This window comes from Aulonocara sp. 'chitande type north' Nkhata Bay, linkage group LG3, assembly GCF_057382095.1.
Source record: "Aulonocara sp. 'chitande type north' Nkhata Bay isolate Kocher_YH1m ecotype deep benthic linkage group LG3, A_spYH_male_GT1.1, whole genome shotgun sequence".
In the NCBI taxonomy this organism is placed as follows: domain Eukaryota; kingdom Metazoa; phylum Chordata; class Actinopteri; order Cichliformes; family Cichlidae; genus Aulonocara; species Aulonocara sp. 'chitande type north' Nkhata Bay.
This window is the reverse complement of record NC_141346.1, coordinates 59658056-59678984: the sequence shown is the minus strand read 5'-3', so window position 1 is coordinate 59678984 and position 20929 is coordinate 59658056. Positions and strand designations below refer to the sequence as shown.

The window sequence follows — 20929 nt, the reverse complement described above, 5'->3', positions numbered from 1 at the left end:
CACCGTTAGATTCCTATTCTTTTGGACAACACTGCTTCTATTTTTCATATTTTTAACATTTATATTTTTAATTTTATTCAACTTTATTCAACAAAAATTTATAATGTATTTCAATGGGGAGACCCTTCAAATCCTCATTCAACTTACTCATTTTTAAACTCTTACTACTTCCACATACATTGACATAGAGCCACCATTCAAACTTTAAAACGAAGACAAGACATTCAACTATTCAACTTGTATTTATCTTTTCAATATCTATTATACTTTTTCTTCAGTTCCAGTTTAAGTTTCATGATGTTTTTTCACCCGTTTCAGAGTTTATAATGGGTGTGTATGGGACGGAATGTTGGGGCTAGAGTGAGAGAGCTCAACTGCTAGAGTGAGAGGAGCAAAAAAATTAATCTTAAAATATTTTTTAAAACTGCTGCTGTGTCCACAGCGTTTGCTCTACAGGTATGATTTTACCCTCAAAACGTAGCCATCGCTGTCCTCTTTCATCCAATGTGTTTACTATTGTCCTAGGTGTTATGGTTCTTTCATAAATGTCACCAATGCACAGCCTCCTCCCTCCAACTCTTCCATAGACTCTAATGTTAAAATGGCTCAGAAGGTTGGTTTGAAAATCAGAAGAGCATGGTGTCTTTCCACTGTCACCACGTCCATATAATAAACTCCACAGGCATGAAAACTGAGAATTCAGTAGACTAGACATTGCTGTCGCTCACGGTGAAAGAATTTCGTCAATACGACTTGTACTTTTCATATGGGAACGATTTGTTTCGGCCTGACTTTTCTGTTCATTTTAAGCAGCAAAAGTGAGGTGCATGTCTGTGTCCGTGTGTATGGAGCCATTGGGTGCGGTCACTATAGCAACCAGGCTCACACCTGCCTGCTTAACGAGCTCTCTCTCTCACTCTGCCAAGATTCATCTGAAACACTTCTCTTTCAACTGCTGCTGTGTCCACAGTGTTAAAGCCATCATTTTACCCTCAAAACGTCGCCATCGTTGTTCTCTTTCCAACATCTTGTCTTTCAAAGCTCAGAGATGTAAACTTTTTAAACTGTGTGGATCCAAGTGGAGGGATCACATTTTAGTCATTCAGTGATTCAAAGAATATGACCTTTTAATATTCTTTCAGATGTTTTCTGACTCTAAATGTTCTTTTCTCATTTCTTAGGTTTTTCTAATTTACAATTAAAACATTTTCAGCTTTTTTCCAACTTCTTCTTCTGTGTAACCTTCAGCTTTTAGCAGTTCAGCACCTTTGTTTTCAGGTTAAATTCGTTTTTTTTTTTGTTGTTTTTTTTAAATCTCATTCAATATTTTTAACTCAAAATTCAGCAATTAATTCATTTCAGTCCATACATTCAGATTCAAGCATTCACACTGCAGTTTCTTCAGAAAATGCACTTTCTAGTTATTAGTGTGAATGCTTGAAAAGCATTCACAGTATTGTTATTCTAATCTTTATTATTATTAGTGTGAATGCTTGAAAAGCATTCACAGTATTGTTATTCTAATCTTTATTATTAGTGTGAATGCTTGAAAAGCATTCACAGTATTGTTCTTCTAATCTTTATTATTATCATTATTATTATTATATTTTATTTTTCCGTACGTTTTTTCAAAGCCTACTCCTTCAAAACCGTTCAACTTAGAAAAACCATTCAAACATCGTTAGATTCCTATTATTTTGGACATGACTGCTTCTAATTTTCTCATTTTTAACATTTATATTTTTAATTTTATTCAACTTTATTCAACAAAAATTTCCCATGTATTTCAATGGGGAGACCCTTCAAATTCTCATTCAACTTACTCATTTTTAAACTCTTACTACTTCCACATACATTGACATAGAGCCACCATTCAAACTTTAAAACGAAGACAAGACATTCAACTATTCAACTTGTATTTATCTTTTCAATATCTATTATACTTTTTCTTCAGTTCCAGTTTAAGTTTCATGATGTTTTTTCACCCGTTTCAGAGTTTATAATGGGTGTGTATGGGACGGAATGTTGGGGCTAGAGTGAGACAGCTCAACTGCTAGAGTGAGAGGAGCAAAAAAATTAATCTTAAAATCTTTTTTAAAACTGCTGCTGTGTCCACAGCGTTTGCTCTACAGGTATGATTTTACCCTCAAAACGTAGCCATGGCTGTCCTCTTTCATCCAATGTGTTTACTATTGTACTAGGTGTTATGGTTCTTTCATAAATGTCACCAATGCACAGCCTCCTCCCTCCAACTCTTCCATAGACTCTAATGTTAAAATGGCTCAGAAGGTTCGTTTGAAAATCAGAAGAGCATGGTGTCTTTACACTGTCACCACGTCCATATAATAAGCTCCACAGGCATGAAAACTGAGAATTAGGTAGACTAGACATTGCTGTCGCTCACGGTGAAAGAATTTCGTCAATACGACTTGTACTTTTCATATGGGAACGATTTGTTTCGGCCTGACTTTTCTGTTCATTTTAAGCAGCAAAAGTGAGGTGCATGTCTGTGTACGTGTGTATGGAGCCATTGGGTGCGGTCACTATAGCAACCAGGCTCACACCTGCCTGCTTAACGAGCTCTGCCTGCCACTGTACCAAGATTCATCTTAAGCACTTCTCTTTCAACTGCTGCTGTGTCCACAGTGTTACAGCCATCATTTTACCCTCAAATTGTCGCCATTATTGTTCTCTTTCCAACACCGTGTCTTTCAAAGCTCAGACTTTTAAATTTTTTAAACTGTGTGGATCCAAGCAGAGGGATCACATTTTAGTCATTCAGTGATTCAAAGAATATGAACTTTTAATATTCATTCAGATGTTTTCTGACTCTAAATGTTCTCTTCTAAATTCTTAGGGTTTTCTAATTTACAATTAAAACATTTTCAGCTTTTTTCCAACTTCTTCTTCTGTGTAACGTTCAGCTTTTAGCAGTTCAGCACCTTTGTTTTCAGGTTAAATTCGGGGTTTTTTGGGGTTTTTTTTTAATCTCATTCAATATTTTTAACTCAAATTTCAGCAATTAATTCATTTCAGTGCATACATTCAGATTCAAGCATTCACACTGCAGTTTCTTCAGAAAATGCACTTTCTAGTTATTATTATCTATTCCGTACGTTTTTTGAAAGCCTACTCCTTCAAAACCGTTCAACTTAGAAAAACCATTCAAACATCGTTAGATTCCTATTATTTTGGACATGACTGCTTCTATTTTTCATATTTTTAACATTTATATTTTTAATTTTATTCAACTTTATTCAACAAAAATTTATAATGTATTTCAATGGGGAGACCCTTCAAATTCTCATTCAACTTACTCATTTTTAAACTCTTACTACTTCCACATACATTGACATAGAGCCACCATTCAAACTTTAAAACGAAGACAAGACATTCAACTATTCAACTTGTATTTATCTTTTCAATATCTATTATACTTTTTCTTCAGTTCCAGTTTAAGTTTCATGATGTTTTTTCACCCGTTTCAGAGTTTATAATGGGTGTGTATGGGACGGAATGTTGGGGCTAGAGTGAGAGAGCTCAACTGCTAGAGTGAGAGGAGCAAAAAAATTAATCTTAAAATATTTTTTAAAACTGCTGCTGTGTCCACAGCGTTTGCTCTACAGCCACCATTTTACCCTCAAAACGTAGCCATCGCTGTCCTCTTTCATCCAATGTGTTTACTATTGTCCTAGGTGTTATGGTTCTTTCATAAATGTCACCAATGCACAGCCTCCTCCCTCCAACTCTTCCATAGACTCTAATGTTAAAATGGCTCAGAAGGTTCTTTTGAAAATCAGAAGAGCATGGTGTCTTTCCACTGTCACCACGTCCATATAATAAGCTCCACAGGCATGAAAACTGAGAATTCAGTAGACTAGACATTGCTGTCGCTCACGGTGAAAGAATTTCGTCAATACGACTTGTACTTTTCATATGGGAACGATTTGTTTCGGCCTGACTTTTCTGTTCATTTTAAGCAGCAAAAGTGAGGTGCATGTCTGTGTCCGTGTGTATGGAGCCATTGGGTGCGGTCACTATAGCAACCAGGCTCACACCTGCCTGCTTAACGAGCTCTCTCTCTCACTCTGCCAAGATTCATCTGAAACACTTCTCTTTCAACTGCTGCTGTCTCCACAGTGTTACAGCCATCATTTTACCCTCAAAACGTCGCCATCGTTGTTCTCTTTCCAACATCTTGTCTTTCAAAGCTCAGAGATGTAAACTTTTTAAACTGTGTGGATCCAAGTGGAGGGATCACATTTTAGTCATTCAGTGATTCAAAGAATATGACCTTTTAATATTCTTTCAGATGTTTTCTGACTCTAAATGTTCTTTTCTCATTTCTTAGGTTTTTCTAATTTACAATTAAAACATTTTCAGCTTTTTTCCAACTTCTTCTTCTGTGTAACCTTCAGCTTTTAGCAGTTCAGCACCTTTGTTTTCAGGTTAAATTCGGGTTTTTTTTGTTGTTTTTTTTTAAATCTCATTCAATATTTTTAACTCAAAATTCAGCAATTAATTCATTTCAGTCCATACATTCAGATTCAAGCATTCACACTGCAGTTTCTTCAGAAAATGCACTTTCTAGTTATTATTAGTGTGAATGCTTGAAAAGCATTCACAGTATTGTTCTTCTAATCTTTATTATTAGTGTGAATGCTTGAAAAGCATTCACAGTATTGTTCTTCTAATCTTTATTATTAGTGTGAATGCTTGAAAAGCATTCACAGTATTGTTCTTCTAATCTTTATTATTATTCTATTTTATTATTATTATCTATTCCGTACGTTTTTTGAAAGCCTACTCCTTCAAAACCGTTCAACTTAGAAAAACCATTCAAACATCGTTAGATTCCTATTATTTTGGACATGACTGCTTCTAATTTTCTCATTTTTAACATTTATATTTTTAATTTTATTCAACTTTATTCAACAAAAATTTATAATGTATTTCAATGGGGAGACCCTTCAAATCCTCATTCAACTTACTCATTTTTAAACTCTTACTACTTCCACATACATTGACATAGAGCCACCATTCAAACTTTAAAACGAAGACAAGACATTCAACTATTCAACTTGTATTTATCTTTTCAATATCTATTATACTTTTTCTTCAGTTCCAGTTTAAGTTTCATGATGTTTTTTCACCCGTTTCAGAGTTTATAATGGGTGTGTATGGGACGGAATGTTGGGGCTAGAGTGAGACAGCTCAACTGCTAGAGTGAGAGGAGCAAAAAAATTAATCTTAAAATCTTTTTTAAAACTGCTGCTGTGTCCACAGCGTTTGCTCTACAGGTATGATTTTACCCTCAAAACGTAGCCATGGCTGTCCTCTTTCATCCAATGTGTTTACTATTGTACTAGGTGTTATGGTTCTTTCATAAATGTCACCAATGCACAGCCTCCTCCCTCCAACTCTTCCATAGACTCTAATGTTAAAATGGCTCAGAAGGTTCTTTTGAAAATCAGAAGAGCATGGTGTCTTTCCACTGTCACCACGTCCATATAATAAGCTCCACAGGCATGAAAACTGAGAATTCAGTAGACTAGACATTGCTGTCGCTCACGGTGAAAGAATTTCGTCAATACGACTTGTACTTTTCATATGGGAACGATTTGTTTCGGCCTGACTTTTCTGTTCATTTTAAGCAGCAAAAGTGAGGTGCATGTCTGTGTCCGTGTGTATGGAGCCATTGGGTGCGGTCACTATAGCAACCAGGCTCACACCTGCCTGCTTAACGAGCTCTCTCTCTCACTCTGCCAAGATTCATCTGAAACACTTCTCTTTCAACTGCTGCTGTCTCCACAGTGTTACAGCCATCATTTTACCCTCAAAACGTCGCCATCGTTGTTCTCTTTCCAACATCTTGTCTTTCAAAGCTCAGAGATGTAAACTTTTTAAACTGTGTGGATCCAAGTGGAGGGATCACATTTTAGTCATTCAGTGATTCAAAGAATATGACCTTTTAATATTCTTTCAGATGTTTTCTGACTCTAAATGTTCTTTTCTCATTTCTTAGGTTTTTCTAATTTACAATTAAAACATTTTCAGCTTTTTTCCAACTTCTTCTTCTGTGTAACCTTCAGCTTTTAGCAGTTCAGCACCTTTGTTTTCAGGTTAAATTCGGGTTTTTTTTGTTGTTTTTTTTTAAATCTCATTCAATATTTTTAACTCAAAATTCAGCAATTAATTCATTTCAGTCCATACATTCAGATTCAAGCATTCACACTGCAGTTTCTTCAGAAAATGCACTTTCTAGTTATTATTAGTGTGAATGCTTGAAAAGCATTCACAGTATTGTTCTTCTAATCTTTATTATTAGTGTGAATGCTTGAAAAGCATTCACAGTATTGTTCTTCTAATCTTTATTATTAGTGTGAATGCTTGAAAAGCATTCACAGTATTGTTCTTCTAATCTTTATTATTATTCTATTTTATTATTATTATCTATTCCGTACGTTTTTTGAAAGCCTACTCCTTCAAAACCGTTCAACTTAGAAAAACCATTCAAACATCGTTAGATTCCTATTATTTTGGACATGACTGCTTCTAATTTTCTCATTTTTAACATTTATATTTTTAATTTTATTCAACTTTATTCAACAAAAATTTATAATGTATTTCAATGGGGAGACCCTTCAAATCCTCATTCAACTTACTCATTTTTAAACTCTTACTACTTCCACATACATTGACATAGAGCCACCATTCAAACTTTAAAACGAAGACAAGACATTCAACTATTCAACTTGTATTTATCTTTTCAATATCTATTATACTTTTTCTTCAGTTCCAGTTTAAGTTTCATGATGTTTTTTCACCCGTTTCAGAGTTTATAATGGGTGTGTATGGGACGGAATGTTGGGGCTAGAGTGAGACAGCTCAACTGCTAGAGTGAGAGGAGCAAAAAAATTAATCTTAAAATCTTTTTTAAAACTGCTGCTGTGTCCACAGCGTTTGCTCTACAGGTATGATTTTACCCTCAAAACGTAGCCATGGCTGTCCTCTTTCATCCAATGTGTTTACTATTGTACTAGGTGTTATGGTTCTTTCATAAATGTCACCAATGCACAGCCTCCTCCCTCCAACTCTTCCATAGACTCTAATGTTAAAATGTCTCTGAAGGTTCGTTTGAAAATCAGAAGAGCATGGTGTCTTTCCACTGTCACCACGCCCATATAATAAACTCCACAGGCATGAAAACTGAGAATTTGGTAGACTAGACATTGCTGTCGCTCACGGTGAAAGAATTTTGTCAACACGACATGTACTTTTCATTTGGGAAGAATTTGTTTCGGCCTGACTTTTCTGTTCATTTTAAGCAGCAAAAGTGAGGCGCATGTCTGTGTCGTGTGTATGGAGCCATTGGGTGCAGTTACTATAGCAACCAGGCTCACACCTGCCTGCTTAACGAGCTCTCTCTCACTCTGCCAAGGTTAAACCTAAAAATGTTAGATTGTAGTAAGATTAACTTTTTCAATAGTACAATAAGACAGATTTGACAGGGTTTTGCCACAGATTAATAGTTTGTCACTAGTTAGTATATGTGAGACAAAAGTAAGTAGAGCATTGTGATTGGCACAAAGGTTTTTCAGATCTGGGCAGTTGGAGTCAGTTGATGACTTCAAAATCATCCTTTCTGACTGGATAATTAAAGCTCTCAGCATCTATTGGTCTGTAGTTAATTTCCCCACCTTTTAACTAACGTTTAACTAATCTAATCTCATTTAATGTTTCTGTTTATAGTCTGTATAGTTTATCTCCCCACGAAAACACTCAAAGTAGTCTTAAAATAAAACCCACAAAACAGTTCAAGATTTAATACTTTTTATTTGCTCATTTAATGCCAGTTGCCCTGTTTTTCTGTATGTCACTCATTCGCTTATACTTGGGCAAAAAGTACCAATTTGTACACTAGTATAGTGTATTTTTTCCCTCTATCTCTCTATGTCTGTCACACACAGAGACCAACACACAGACATGTATATGCTCATTATTGCTGTTCAAACTGATGGTCAAATTTCCAAGCACCACCTGAACGCCTCATCTGTTTTTAACCTATCACTGGACCAACTGTCGTCATTCCGCTTCGCTCTCTGCTGTGGTAAGTACAGTACACTCAGTACTGCAGTGTTTTATTTTTATGATGGAAAAAAATACATGTTTGACATTTAAACTCACATATCAAGTCCAACAGAGTTAAAAAGAATTCAAAGAAGAAAGAAAAAAGAATAACCTTCGCTATCATTTATATACGTTTATGATGTTTTGCTGTTAGCAGCAGTGCTAACGCTAGCTTCGATGCTAATGCTAGCAACAATGCTAATGCTAGCAACAATGCTAACGCTAGCTATAGTGCTAACACTAGCCTTAGCACTTGTTAACTGACAAAAATAATATTCCTGTGATATTTCTTGCCGGTCAGTGAGACAAAAGTAAGAAATGAGCTTTATTATTGCCATTGTGGCTCAGTTTTAACAGTAAGAGTGCTAGCGCTAGTAGCATTGCTAACGCTAGCTGCAATGCTAACGCTAGCTGCAATGCTAACGCTAGCTGCATTGCTAACACTAACTGAAGTGCTAATGCTAGCCGGAATGCTAGCGCTAGCAGCAATGCTAAGGCTAGTAACAGTCTAACAGTAGCCTTACATAAGTGGCAATACTTCAGTTAATTAGTTTGAATTGTAAAATGGCTGCTGTATCAGTTGGTGTGCTATATTACTCTATAATTACCCTGCTGACTATAAGTTCAGTGTATCATGTCGTGTGGGCTTTGTATTTCTGTTAGTCTGATAACACTGTACAGACAACTAACGTATTATTTCTCGTGTTACACTTTCAGGAACCTGACTGACACTGTGCTTTGCCTGGTAGGTGTGCACATACTGTAAGAGAAGTAGACCAAAATAATAAAATAATCTGACTAATATAAGATGTAAAGTGATGGGTTCAAACTTTGTGCTAGACCTTTTAAACACAATTTTATAATAAATACACATAAGTGCAGCTTAACAATTGGGCTAAAATATTTTTTTCGTACATTTTTGTAGTCACACTACATGTGATTAATTAATGATTCACTCAATCATATTTGTATTTAAAAATATTATTGCTGAATTTAATTAAATATTTATTCTTTTAAAAAGTGCCCAATTATGCAACTTTTTGCACATGGCAGCCGACAACAGTTTAGCTTGAATATTTGTTTTGTCCTTTTTCAGTAGTCACAATTAGTTCATACAATTACCATGTGATATAATTTTAATAAAATAATTTGTTTCTTGTTTTTTGTTCACAGTGTGCAGAAGAAGAACAAGGACCAGATCTCCAGTCTTCTCTCTCACATCCCAACCCCCCAACCCCTCTATCCTCTGTCCTGCTCCACCTGTTGTCTCTGCCTTCTTTCCATCTGTATTTCACTCTGTGGTTTGTGAGAAATTTTGCCAAACCAACAATCCTTTTGCGGTTTGATTTAAAGCCGTGTCTCTCCTGCTCTGTCTGTTCTCTCTGCTAAATTTTCTCTCTACCTGTTTTTCACTCTTGGCTTGCTGCTGAAAAACGCCAAGCCAACAAAGCAATAAAGAGTGCATATTTTGCCTCAACCTATGAACAAACTGAACAAACAAAGAAAAATCTGCGGTTTGATTTAAAGCCGTGTCTCTCCTGCTCTGTCTGTTCTCACTGCTAAATTTTCTCTCTACCTGTTTTTCACTCTTGGCTTGCTGCTGAAAAACGCCAAGCCATTAAAGCAATAAAGAGTGCATATATTGCCTCTACCTGAGAACAAACTGAACAAACAAAGAAAACTAATTCACGGTTTGATTGTGATTTCCCAGCCGTGTCTCTCCTGCTCTGCCTGTTCTCTCTTCTAAATTTTCTCTCTACCTGTTTTTCACTCTTGGCTTGCTGCTAAGTTGTGCCAAGCCAATAAAGAGAGTGCATAATATTCTCTCAACTGAAGAACAAACTGTCAAACGAAAGACAACTGTTTAAGACAAATAAAAACTGAAATATAAAAACAAAGACAACATCTCCTGGTGTGTGCCACTCTTATCTTGTGAACAATTTTTCTAAAGACTAAGAAACTTGCAGGTGTGTGAAAATGCCAAGGAAGCAGAAAAAGTCACAAGCTGCAAAACAACGCTGGAAAAAGTTTCATGAGTTTCACAGTGTACCAACATGTGAACAAGCTGAGTTTGATTTTCCTCAGAGCTCTGCAGAAGACAGTGTGTCTACAAAGACCAATTCTGACAGTGTCAAACAGGCAGGTCAACATGTTCCTGCACATGTACAACAGGTATCTTATGCTGATGCTGTAAAGAGTGGACTGCAGCATGAATTTAATGAACAACATGAGGTGTCATGTGACCCACAGGTGGGTTATGCTGATTTTTTGAAAAGAGGCTGTCACAGTGATGTGGCAGGACCATCTCATGCAGAAAGACTGAACCTTGAAAACCAGCCCTCTGTTATACATGTCTGTGCATCTCGCAGCCAGGCTCATCCTAAATATGGAGACTCCAGAAACAAGCAGTGCACATGTAACTCACTCACATTTCTTGCTTTCCTTCATGAGAATGAAAACATGACTACAGCTGACCTAAATCTGGTCTTGGATAAAGGTGATGTGATGTACAAAGAGGCCAAGAAAAGATTTCCTAAAAATATTCATTTGGCAACCGATGAGCTGCCAGACAAAGTTGATGCTCGCAGGTCTATGTATGATGTCGACATGACACAGCCTTCCCGGTATGGGACATTTGAAGAACCTCCAGAGGAGGCAGTAGATACCTTTCTGAGCTTAGAAGCAGGACTGAGCTGCCTGTTGTCAGATGTGCAGTATGCCTTACTGATTATGAGTGGATTGTGTATCGCAGTGTTCAGATCCACATCAGGCATATATGGTTTCTTTGACCCACACCCCAGAACACCCATTGGTCTTCCTCTACTACTACAGTCACGTAATCGTGGTACAGCTGTGATGCTGAAATTCACACTCCTCAGTGACATGATTAAGAGGCTCCAAGATTCTTATGAAATGATGGAGATATCACCCTCTTGTAACTATGAACTGAAGCCTGTGCAGTTCTACAGTATGAGCACAGTCAACCTGAGTGATACTATCACAGACACAGTCTGCAGACCAACAGCTGCCACTGCTGTGGCACCTACTCACTCTGATACAACTGTTGATGAAGCAAACCCCTCTACTCCAAGGAGAAACACAACCACTGATCCGACTGAAAATATCTTTTGTCAAATGTCCATTTGTACGCCACTGGTGAAACAAAAAGAAGTCCACATGACTCAGTTCACATCATATGAAGATCAGAATGAACCTCCTAATATACCAACTGAAGAACTATGCAGTGAATTAAGTTTCCTTCCATCAAGTGATGCTTTTTCATGTCAATCAAATGCTGCCATAACAAATGTTGCTGCCTGTGACCTTTCTGATATAGTTTTACAAAAACTGAAAAAAGTTAATAAACAACAAAGGCAAAAAATGAAAAGAAGATTAATGGCATCAGAGAAACCCAGAAATCAGAGAAAAGAAAACCAAAAAAGGAAAGAACAACAAAAGTATGCTTCAAATAAAGATTACAAAGAAAAGAAAAAATCTTGCACAAGCGAGACATATAAAAACAATCCTGAAGTTAGACAAAAACAACAACAGTATATGAAAAGACGTTACTGTGAAAATGATGAATTCAGACAGAAACAACAGCAATATATTAGAAGACGTTACTGTGAAAATGATGAATTCAGACAGAAACAACAGCAATATATTAGAAGACGTTACTGTGAAAATGATGAATTCAGACAGAAACAACAGCAATATATTAGAAGACGTTACTGTGAAAATGATGAATTCAGAAAGAAACAAAAACAATATGTTAAAAAACGTTTTTCTGAGAATGCTACAGTTAGAAAGAAACAACAACAATATATTAAAAGACGCTACTGTGAGAACGATGAATTCAGAAAGAAAAAACAACAATATATTAAAAGACGCTACTGTGACAATGCTGAATTTAGACAAAAACAAAAAAACTATATAACTGAAAGGTATCAAGAAAACCCTGAATTCAGAGAGAGACAGAGATCTCGAGTGACTCAGCGTTATGCACGTGACAATGCATTCAGAGTAAGACACAGACAACTAATGAAACAACTAATGCGAGACAGGTATCAAAGTAATCTTGCATTCAGGATTATGCACAACATGAGATGTGCAATGAAAATAAAAAGGAAATACAGATGGGTGAACAGACAAACCCAAGAGAGTGACAACAGTGTGATCAACGAGGCCATATCTGTGTTCAAATCACAAATCAAAGCTGGACCATCATACCCATGTACTGTATGCTTCAAGGCTTCATTTCCAAACCAAGTGCGACCCTGCACAAGGTCAAAGTATGTCAAAAACCCACATGTAGTTGCAACATGTTTGACAGGAAAGTTTGTTCATGTTTGTGATGAAAACTGCAGAAATGAGCAGTGCAAAGTGCCTGATGAGAGAAAGAGAGAGTGGATATGTCACACCTGCCACGATCATCTTAAAAATGGATCCATGCCAGCACTTGCTGTTGCCAATAAGTTGGATCTTGCTGATATTCCAGCTGAACTTTCTGATCTCAACATACTGGAGAGACATCTCATAGCCAAGTGCATACCATTTGCCAAGATCATTCCTCTTCCCAAAGGCAGACAAAGAGCAATTAGAGGAAATGTGGTCTGTGTCCCATCAGAGGTACAGGAAACTGTTGAAACACTACCTCGATTGAGAATTAATTCTCAGGTCATGAGAGTAAAATTGAAGAGACGCTTGTCTTACAAAGGTCATCAGCTGTTTCAGACTGTAAGCTGGTCTAAACTTGTGCAAGCACTGCATAAACTCAAGCAGATTCATCCACAGTATAAGGATGTGAGCATCAGAGATGATGCTGAGCTGTGTGATCCAACTCTTCCTGATGAAGATGATGAGGATGATGATGATGAAAACATGAATGAGGACGATTATGATGAGGCTGATTTAATGGAAATTGACAGCTGTGAGAAAAATGCACTGAGTGAAGCACAAAATATAAATGAACAGGACATTGACATGTTACCCTGTGATGGTGAACAATCGCATGAACAGATGAGAGATGATTCAGAGCAAGCAGATGGACTGACTAATGGTGGTTTTGCACTCGAGTCCTGTTTGCAGCCCCCTGATGTGGCTGAGGAGATATTATGTTTCAGTGAAGGAATCTACTCTGTTGCTCCTGCAGAGAGAAACAATCCAATAAGTTTTTTCAAAACACCTAAACTGGAGGCCATGGCCTTCCCTGTGCAGTTTCCTACAGGCCAAAACACACTTGATGAAAGAAGGCTGATCAAAGTATCCCCCAGTGGGTATTTCAAATCAAGACTTTTCTGCATTGATGATCGTTTTGCCAAAGACACAAACTATTTATTCTTTGCACAGTTTGTGACTGAAATACACTTGGCTACATCCAGCATGACAGTACAGTTAAGGAAGGCAAAGCCTCTGACCAGAGATGGTAGAAAAATAACCTCAGGCATGTTACAAGATAAACATGAGGTGGAGAAACTGGTGCGAAATAAAGATGCAGTGAGATTCATGCAGCCTCTGAGAGGAACCCCAGCCTATTGGGAGAAAACAACAAGAGATCTTTTTGCCATGATCAGACAGTTGGGAACTCCCACGTTCTTTTGCACATTTTCAGCTGCTGAAATGCGCTGGCCTGAAGTGATCGAGGCAATAACAAGGCAGCAAGGTGAACAAGTGAATTTTGAAGGACTCGACTGGTCAGCAAAGTGTGACATCCTGAGAAGCAATCCTGTCACAACAATGCGCATGTTTGACAAGAGAGTTGAAGCATTATTCAGAGATTTACTCTTATCTCCCGCAGAGCCACTTGGCAAAGTCATTGACTACTTTTACAGAGTTGAGTTTCAGCACAGAGGAAGCCCACACATACACTGCCTCCTGTGGGTAGAAGGTGCTCCTGTGTTTGAGGAGGATGATGAGCAAACTGTTCTTGATTTTATAAACAAATACATCACAGCTCAGCTGCCTGATCCACATAAACAACCTGAACTGTACAAAAAAGTAACAGAAGTGCAAAAACACAGTAAGAACCACACAAAGACGTGCTTTAGGAGTTTAAGCTCCGGGTGCCGTTTTGGTTTTCCCAAACCACCCTGCAATGAGACAATGATCACAAGACCCAGTGAGGATGATGCACTGGAAGTAGAAACGGCAAAGAACAAGCTCAGACCACTGAACCAGCTGCTGAATGAACCTGAAACTGCTTCCATGAGTTTAGAGCAGCTCTTGGAAAGATGCAAGTTGACACATGCAGAATATGAGAGATACCTGAATAAAATGAACATGAGGAGTACGATCATACTAAAGCGTGATCCAAAAGACTCTTGGATAAACGGCTATAATCCACATCTGCTTGAAGCCTGGAACAGTAATATCGACATAAGCTTTGTTTTAGATGCTTTTGGTGCTGCAAATTATTTAATGAAATATATATCAAAAAAAGAGGGCGGGCTATCTGAGTACCTGAAAACTGTCATTGAGAACTCCCATAAGGACAGTGTAAATGAGTGCGATGAAATGAGAGCCGTCATGCAGGCATATTCAAAGAAGCGAGAGATCAGTGCACAGGAGTGTGTTGCTCGTGCATGTGGTCTTCACATGAAGCAATGCTCACGTGCTGTAATATTCATTCCAACTGATGATAATCCTGTGAAAATGAGTCGTCCCCTGTCAGTTCTGGACAACACAACACCTGAGTCTTCCAATGTTTGGATGACATCTTTGAATGACAAATACAAAGCCAGACCTGAAACACCAGAGTATGAGGAGATGTGCATGGCAGACTTTGCTGCTACTTGCAGGATTGTCTATGGCCAACAGAAAAAAGGTAAAGATGTTTTGCCCCTTCTCAATGAGATGGGGTTTGTGCAAAGGCGCAAAAACAATAAGCCTGCTATCATCAGATTTCACCGCTGCTCACAAGAAAAACATCCAGAGCAATATTACGGAAGACTGCTTAAACTGTACCTTCCTCATCGTTCAGACCACGAACTGAAAACACCATCGTTGCCAACCTATCAGGCTTTCTATGGTGCTGGCTGTGTACAGCTACCAGGTACTGACCATCTTGAGTACGTGCAACACATTGTCAAAAGAAACAGAGAAAAATATGAGAAAAACAGTGAGGAGATCGAGAGCGCTGTTGAGGAATATGAGCAGAACAGAGGTGTGACTGACGAATGGTGTAATCTGGCACCTGAATCAGATCTCGTAAGGTTGCCACTTGTTGAACAAGAAAGAGAGCGAGACAATGAAAATGAACAGGAAGATGTGCCCGACTACAGCCGTCAGGCTGATGCTTCAACAGAAGTCAGAGCCATCAGGGAACCCCCTGCTATTGATCCCACATTGTTACGTCAGATGTTTCAGAATCTGAACAAGAAGCAAGCCTGCATATTTTATGCAGTTAGAGACTGGTGCATTAAAAGAGTCTGTGCTCTAAATCCAGAGCAGTTTTTCTTTTATATTAATGGTGGTGCTGGAACAGGAAAATCACATCTTATCAAATGCATCTACTCAGAAGCATCTAAGATACTGAGCAAAGTGCCCAGATATGCAGACGACGTTGACATATCAAAACCCACTGTCCTGTTAACTGCTTTCACTGGGACTGCAGCTTTTAACATTTCTGGAACAACACTGCATTCTCTTCTCAAGCTGCCTAGAAGCTTAAAACCTCCCATTCAGGGACTTGGCAATCAGCTGGATGAAGTCAGATCAGAACTTTTGAATGCTGAAATAATCGTCATTGACGAAGTGTCTATGGTGTCAAGACATCTGTTTGCATATGTAGATGCAAGACTCAAACAGATCAAAGGGACTCGGAGACCCTTTGGAGGCATGTCAGTCATTGCTGTCGGAGACTTCTATCAGCTACCCCCAGTGCGACAGTCTAAACCTCTCTGTGTGCACGACCCGTCTGAGATCGACCTGTGGCGGGAGCATTTTCAGATGATCACTCTGACTGAGATTATGCGTCAGAAAGATGATGTTGTCTTTGCAGAGATGCTGAACAGAATTCGTGTGAAAGGAAAGTTGGATGAGCTTTGCGAAGCAGATAGAAATTTGTTGTCACAGGCCATAACTGAACCAGCCCTTTGTCCAACTGATGCGTTGCACATTTTTGCAACTAATAAAGAAGTGGATGCACACAACTCTGCAACACTGGCTCTGCTCCACACTCATATCATTGACATCCATGCAGATGATTATAGAAAAGATCCTAGAACTGGCAGAATGGCACTTCAAGACAGACCATTGAAAGGAGGTAAAAACGAGTTACCAGACACACTGAAAGTTGCAGAAGGAGCTCGTGTCATGCTCACCAGAAACATTGACATACAAAATGGTTTGGTTAATGGAGCTTTTGGAATACTACTTAGAGTAGTTCACTCTGAAAACGACCAACACATCATCAAGCTTGGACTTAAAATGGATAATGAGACATCTGGAAAGAATAACCGCACACCAGCAGACGACATGGTGTACATTGAGAGAGCAGAGGAGAATCTGAAGCAGAAAGGAGTGGTACGAAGACAGTTCCCAGTGAAGCTGGCCTTTGCATGTACAATACATAAGGTACAGGGTATGACAACTACATCAGCTGTTGTCTCTCTTAAGAGCATTTTTGAGCCCGGCATGGCCTACGTAGCTGTCAGTAGAGTGACGTCTCTCAGTGGACTGTATCTTCTTGATATGGAAGAGAAAAAAATATTCACCAACCCAGAAATCACTGCAGCGCTTGAGAACATGAGACAAGCCAACCTTGATGACATGATGCCTCTTCTACACGTGAGGCAAACACTGAGCAGGTCAGAGGTTTTCACCATTGTTCATCATAATACAGAGGGACTGCCAGCTCACATTAATGACATCAAAAGTCACCATGAATTGTGTCTAGCAGATGTTTTGTGCCTAACAGAAACACACCTGCGGGGCTCTTTTGTCGCAGAGAGTCTCCACTTGGAAAATTACAATTTGTTCAAACGCAACAGACACCTGTCCTACACAAACTTTCCCCAGATGGCAAACAGAAGTGGTGGTGGAGTTGCTGTTTATGTGAAAAGTGACATTCAAGTGCATGAAAAACAGTACATCCATAATGTAACTGACCTTGAATTTCTGGCTTTAAAGGTTGAAGCACCAGTCAGTGCTCTGATTGCAGTTGTATACAGACCTCCAGACTACACTCTGAGGCCATTCCTGAAAAACCTGGTAAGCCTATTAGACTCATTGGAGATCATGGACTGTCATCCCATCATAGTTTGTGGTGATTTTAATGAGAATGTTTTATCCAGTGCAAACAAACCAATCCTGGAGCTGTTTGAGTCTAGGGGATACGCACAGGTCATCACTGCCCCTACCACAGAGAAGAACACACTGCTTGACCTAATTTTCATTTCTCAGTCAGATCGATGTCTCCATTCTGGAGTCATGAAGACATACCATAGTTACCATGACCCAGTATACTGTGTATTGTCCTGTGATGATTCATGATCTAGATCTTTGAATACAGTAAGTAATTTCTATATTTTTGAATGACTTAAGAAAGTAGAGCGATATTTAAAAGTTGACGCCCTGCATTGCAGTATAATGGTTGAATTGTTTACATAAAATACAATTACATGAATTAAGTAATGATATCAGTAAAAGATGACAATTTTATTTATTACAGAAAATCTAAAATTCACTAACAGTAACCTATAAATGTCAGAAAAATCAAATATAGCAGTTTGAAACGAACAGTGTAGGCATATCCTCTCTGCAGCCAGGCTTCAACATCCTGCCAGGCTGCCCCAGTCTCACTGTGGCTGGGAGGGAGGGAGGGTGGACCAGAGGATTGCCTACACAACACATAAATGTTCAACAGCTTCTTCATTGTTTCTGAGAGAACAATAATGACTAAAGGTTGCTTTTTAAAAAAACAAACAAACAAACAAACAAACAAACAAACCTAATTACAGCAATAATGACAGTTAAGCCACTTTATGTGTGCCTCTATTTTGAAATACTATTTACAAAAATGTTATTATTTTGGTTTGTTATAAACTTTAAACTTTTTCAAAAGTATACGATTATATTTTTGGACAAATCTTTCGATGAAACATAAATTTTTATGAGCTTTTATCATGTTTCGGCCAGTGCATTTATTAGGGTGGGTCTGGGTTGATAACTGCACATTTCTGGCCAGAAATGTTTCAGCAGTGTTACATAAGTAGTACATATGTAACACTTGCTTTCTGTTACCAGCTGATACCCTACATTTGTATAGACATTGGATGGTGTGAGGTTGGGGAGTTGAGTGGGGGGGGGGGGGGGGGGGGGTTACGGTGGGAGCTGAGGGGGGGGGGGTGTTAGGTTTCCTTTTTTCTTTTTCTTTTTTAAGAGAGACACAGTCCTCCTGTGTCTTCTCCAAGCTTCACATGTAAGATCCAACAGTGTGAAGCACATAGCAGCTAGAAACTGTAATGCCACAGATCAGAGAGGCTTCATCATCACCATCTTCATCGCCGTACGATCAGAGCGTGAGACTTCACATCTGGAGCACAGGAGACATTCTGTGATAAGTCCTCCTTCTAGCTTGTCCCACAAGCAGTCGGTGAGATTTACTCACAACAAAAAGGGTTAATGACATAATTTCCATGAAAACATGTATTCATTCTTTGTAAAGTGTTTAAATTGTGTTTTCACTTGACCTTAGGAGTGTTAGAGTGTATTGTAATGTCTGTACTCAGGTGTTTCCCTCTGTGATCCATCCCCATCAGAGCTGAGACACTCAGGACTGAACAGACTGCACAGTTTCTGTGACCGAGCCTCCAAAACACCTTCTTTGAAACCACTCATGATAGAAGGGCTTCATATTTGCAGCAGCACTACTACAGGTATTCAGTTTATTACAGGATGTGTTTGTTTCTTAGGACCAGCTCTGAGTGCACACTACCTAACATATACACCTTTCTGTTCATTACAAACCAACTACTCTGGATCATACGGCCAGTTGGCAGGAATGTTGCTGCAGGAAAACATCCCTGGAGATCACCATCATTGTCAGACTGACTGTGCCTCCTCTGTGCAGTGTCAAGATCCTCCCTAAATGAGTGTGTAAGTTAACATTTTCATTATTTTATTCCCTTTGACAAGACAAGTATCACTGATATTTACATTTACAACTACATATGTTCCCGTTTTCTGCTCTTCTTTTAAAGTCCTCAGCTATCCTGCTTCTGTGCTGCTTGCCACACATCAAACACTGGCCGGATGACAGGGAGGATCCACTCTGAAGTCACTGGACATGATGAGGATCATATGGGACTTCATAGTTTCACAGAAACATTGTGCTCTGTGATTACAGGTTTTAAATGGACATAATGACTGCCTCTCTCTGATCAACAGGCTAAAGGATTGTTTTCATTGTTAGTGCTCTGTACAATGTATGCTTATTTAATATTTCATCACAGAGCAAACCTTTATTTATTTAACATTTTTTTATTTTGTTTTAATGTTGAATTAACTGTGGGGATTTTTTTAAGTGGGCACTTGGGATGTCATATGACCAGAAATGTGGTAACTGGAATTCAACAGTATGGAAGAAAAAATCTGCTGAGAACGAAACACATACAAAAACCCCCAAGAAAATTCAAATTCATTCCATGTAATCCAATCTAAAACATTTTAAACTGCTGAACAGCAACACAAACAGTGTTAAAAAACAGTGTTAACAGAATGATTATGATGATTTTGTACCAAAGTTTCAGGTCACATGGCACACCTAGTGTGTAGTGTGGGGTATCAGCTGGTAAGTATAGGTTTTTTCATATTTGTGTCCTTAGAGTTTAGATAGATAAAGCCTTGTGTATAATAATTAGTCATAACCACAACTCAAAGTCAGGGACTAACTAAATTTGGGACTTTGTGTCTGAGCCCAGGTTAAAACAATGTGTAAAAAAGCATTTAGTGGCATGGCTGAACAATGCTGTATTGATACTTATTTATCCATGTTCACAAAAAGGACTAATGTGTTTATTTGATTATTTGCATGTGTTAAACTGTGTCACCACCTTAGGCTTTCATTTGAGTTTACTCACAAATCTCTATACAGTTCTCTTTTACCACTGTGTGGACTCTGTTTACATTAAAACATAAAAAAGAATGAGTAATAAAAAGATGTGTAGACAGATCAGAAGATTAAGTAGACCGATAGAAACAGCTGTTCAGCCATGTTCTAAGAAACCAACACAATTTAAAGGTTCAGGATTGTGGTTTTAAAAGTTGAATTTTCATGTATTTCATATGTTGCTCATTATTTTTTATTTAGTTATTTAATTTAGTTATTTTTCTTTATTCTACCAGTCCTTTTCAGAAAGAAGCTGTAAAATATGACTTAAGATTTTTACGTTATTTTCTATGACATACAAAACAAATTGATGTATGTAATACTATGATGAAAAACATCATGCTGTATATTAAAGTTTGTATTTTCTGCAGAATGTTTGTTCATCTTTTAAGTTCATTTCAATTAGAAGAATATGAACTTTTAATATTCATTCAGAGGTTTTCTGACTCTAAATTTTCTTTTGTCATTACTCATCTTTTTATTATTTACATTTTAAACATGCTTAGCTTTTTCCAACTTCTTCTGTGTGAACATCAGCTTTCAAAGGTTCTGCACTTTTATTTGCAGGTTAAAAATTCTGTATTTTCCAGCTCATTCAGATTTTTAACTTAACATTCAGCAATTAATTCATTTCAGTGCATACATTCAGATTCAAGCATTCACACTGCAGTTTCTTCAGAAAATGCACTT

The 20929-nt window shown here is 38.0% G+C and overlaps 1 protein-coding gene and 2 long non-coding RNA genes across 4 annotated transcripts in view; 2 read left to right on the top strand and 1 right to left on the bottom strand.

Annotated features, from left to right (window-relative positions):
* The window catches only part of LOC147336347 (uncharacterized), a 397968-nt gene that overhangs the window by 153459 nt on the left and 223580 nt on the right, over positions 1-20929 (bottom strand). The window lies entirely within an intron of this gene.
* On the top strand, positions 7828-10022 carry LOC147336366 (uncharacterized). Its single transcript, XR_015128535.1, has 3 exons — positions 7828-8110; positions 8848-8875; positions 9304-10022. It is a non-coding gene; the product is annotated as an uncharacterized LOC147336366 (long non-coding RNA).
* Positions 10108-20804, top strand: LOC147336365 (uncharacterized). Of its 2 annotated transcripts, XM_086287022.1 has the most exons (4): positions 10108-17340; positions 18891-19007; positions 19124-19227; positions 19332-20804. In XM_086287022.1, the coding sequence occupies exons 1-2, from the start codon at positions 10108-10110 to the stop codon at positions 18894-18896; spliced, it is 7239 nt and encodes a 2412-aa protein (XP_086143148.1). In that variant the 3' UTR covers positions 18897-19007; positions 19124-19227; positions 19332-20804. The 2 variants fall into 2 exon arrangements, with proteins under 2 accessions (XP_086143148.1, XP_086143147.1); XM_086287021.1 differs by lacking the exons at positions 18891-19007; positions 19124-19227; positions 19332-20804 and adding an exon at positions 17424-17591.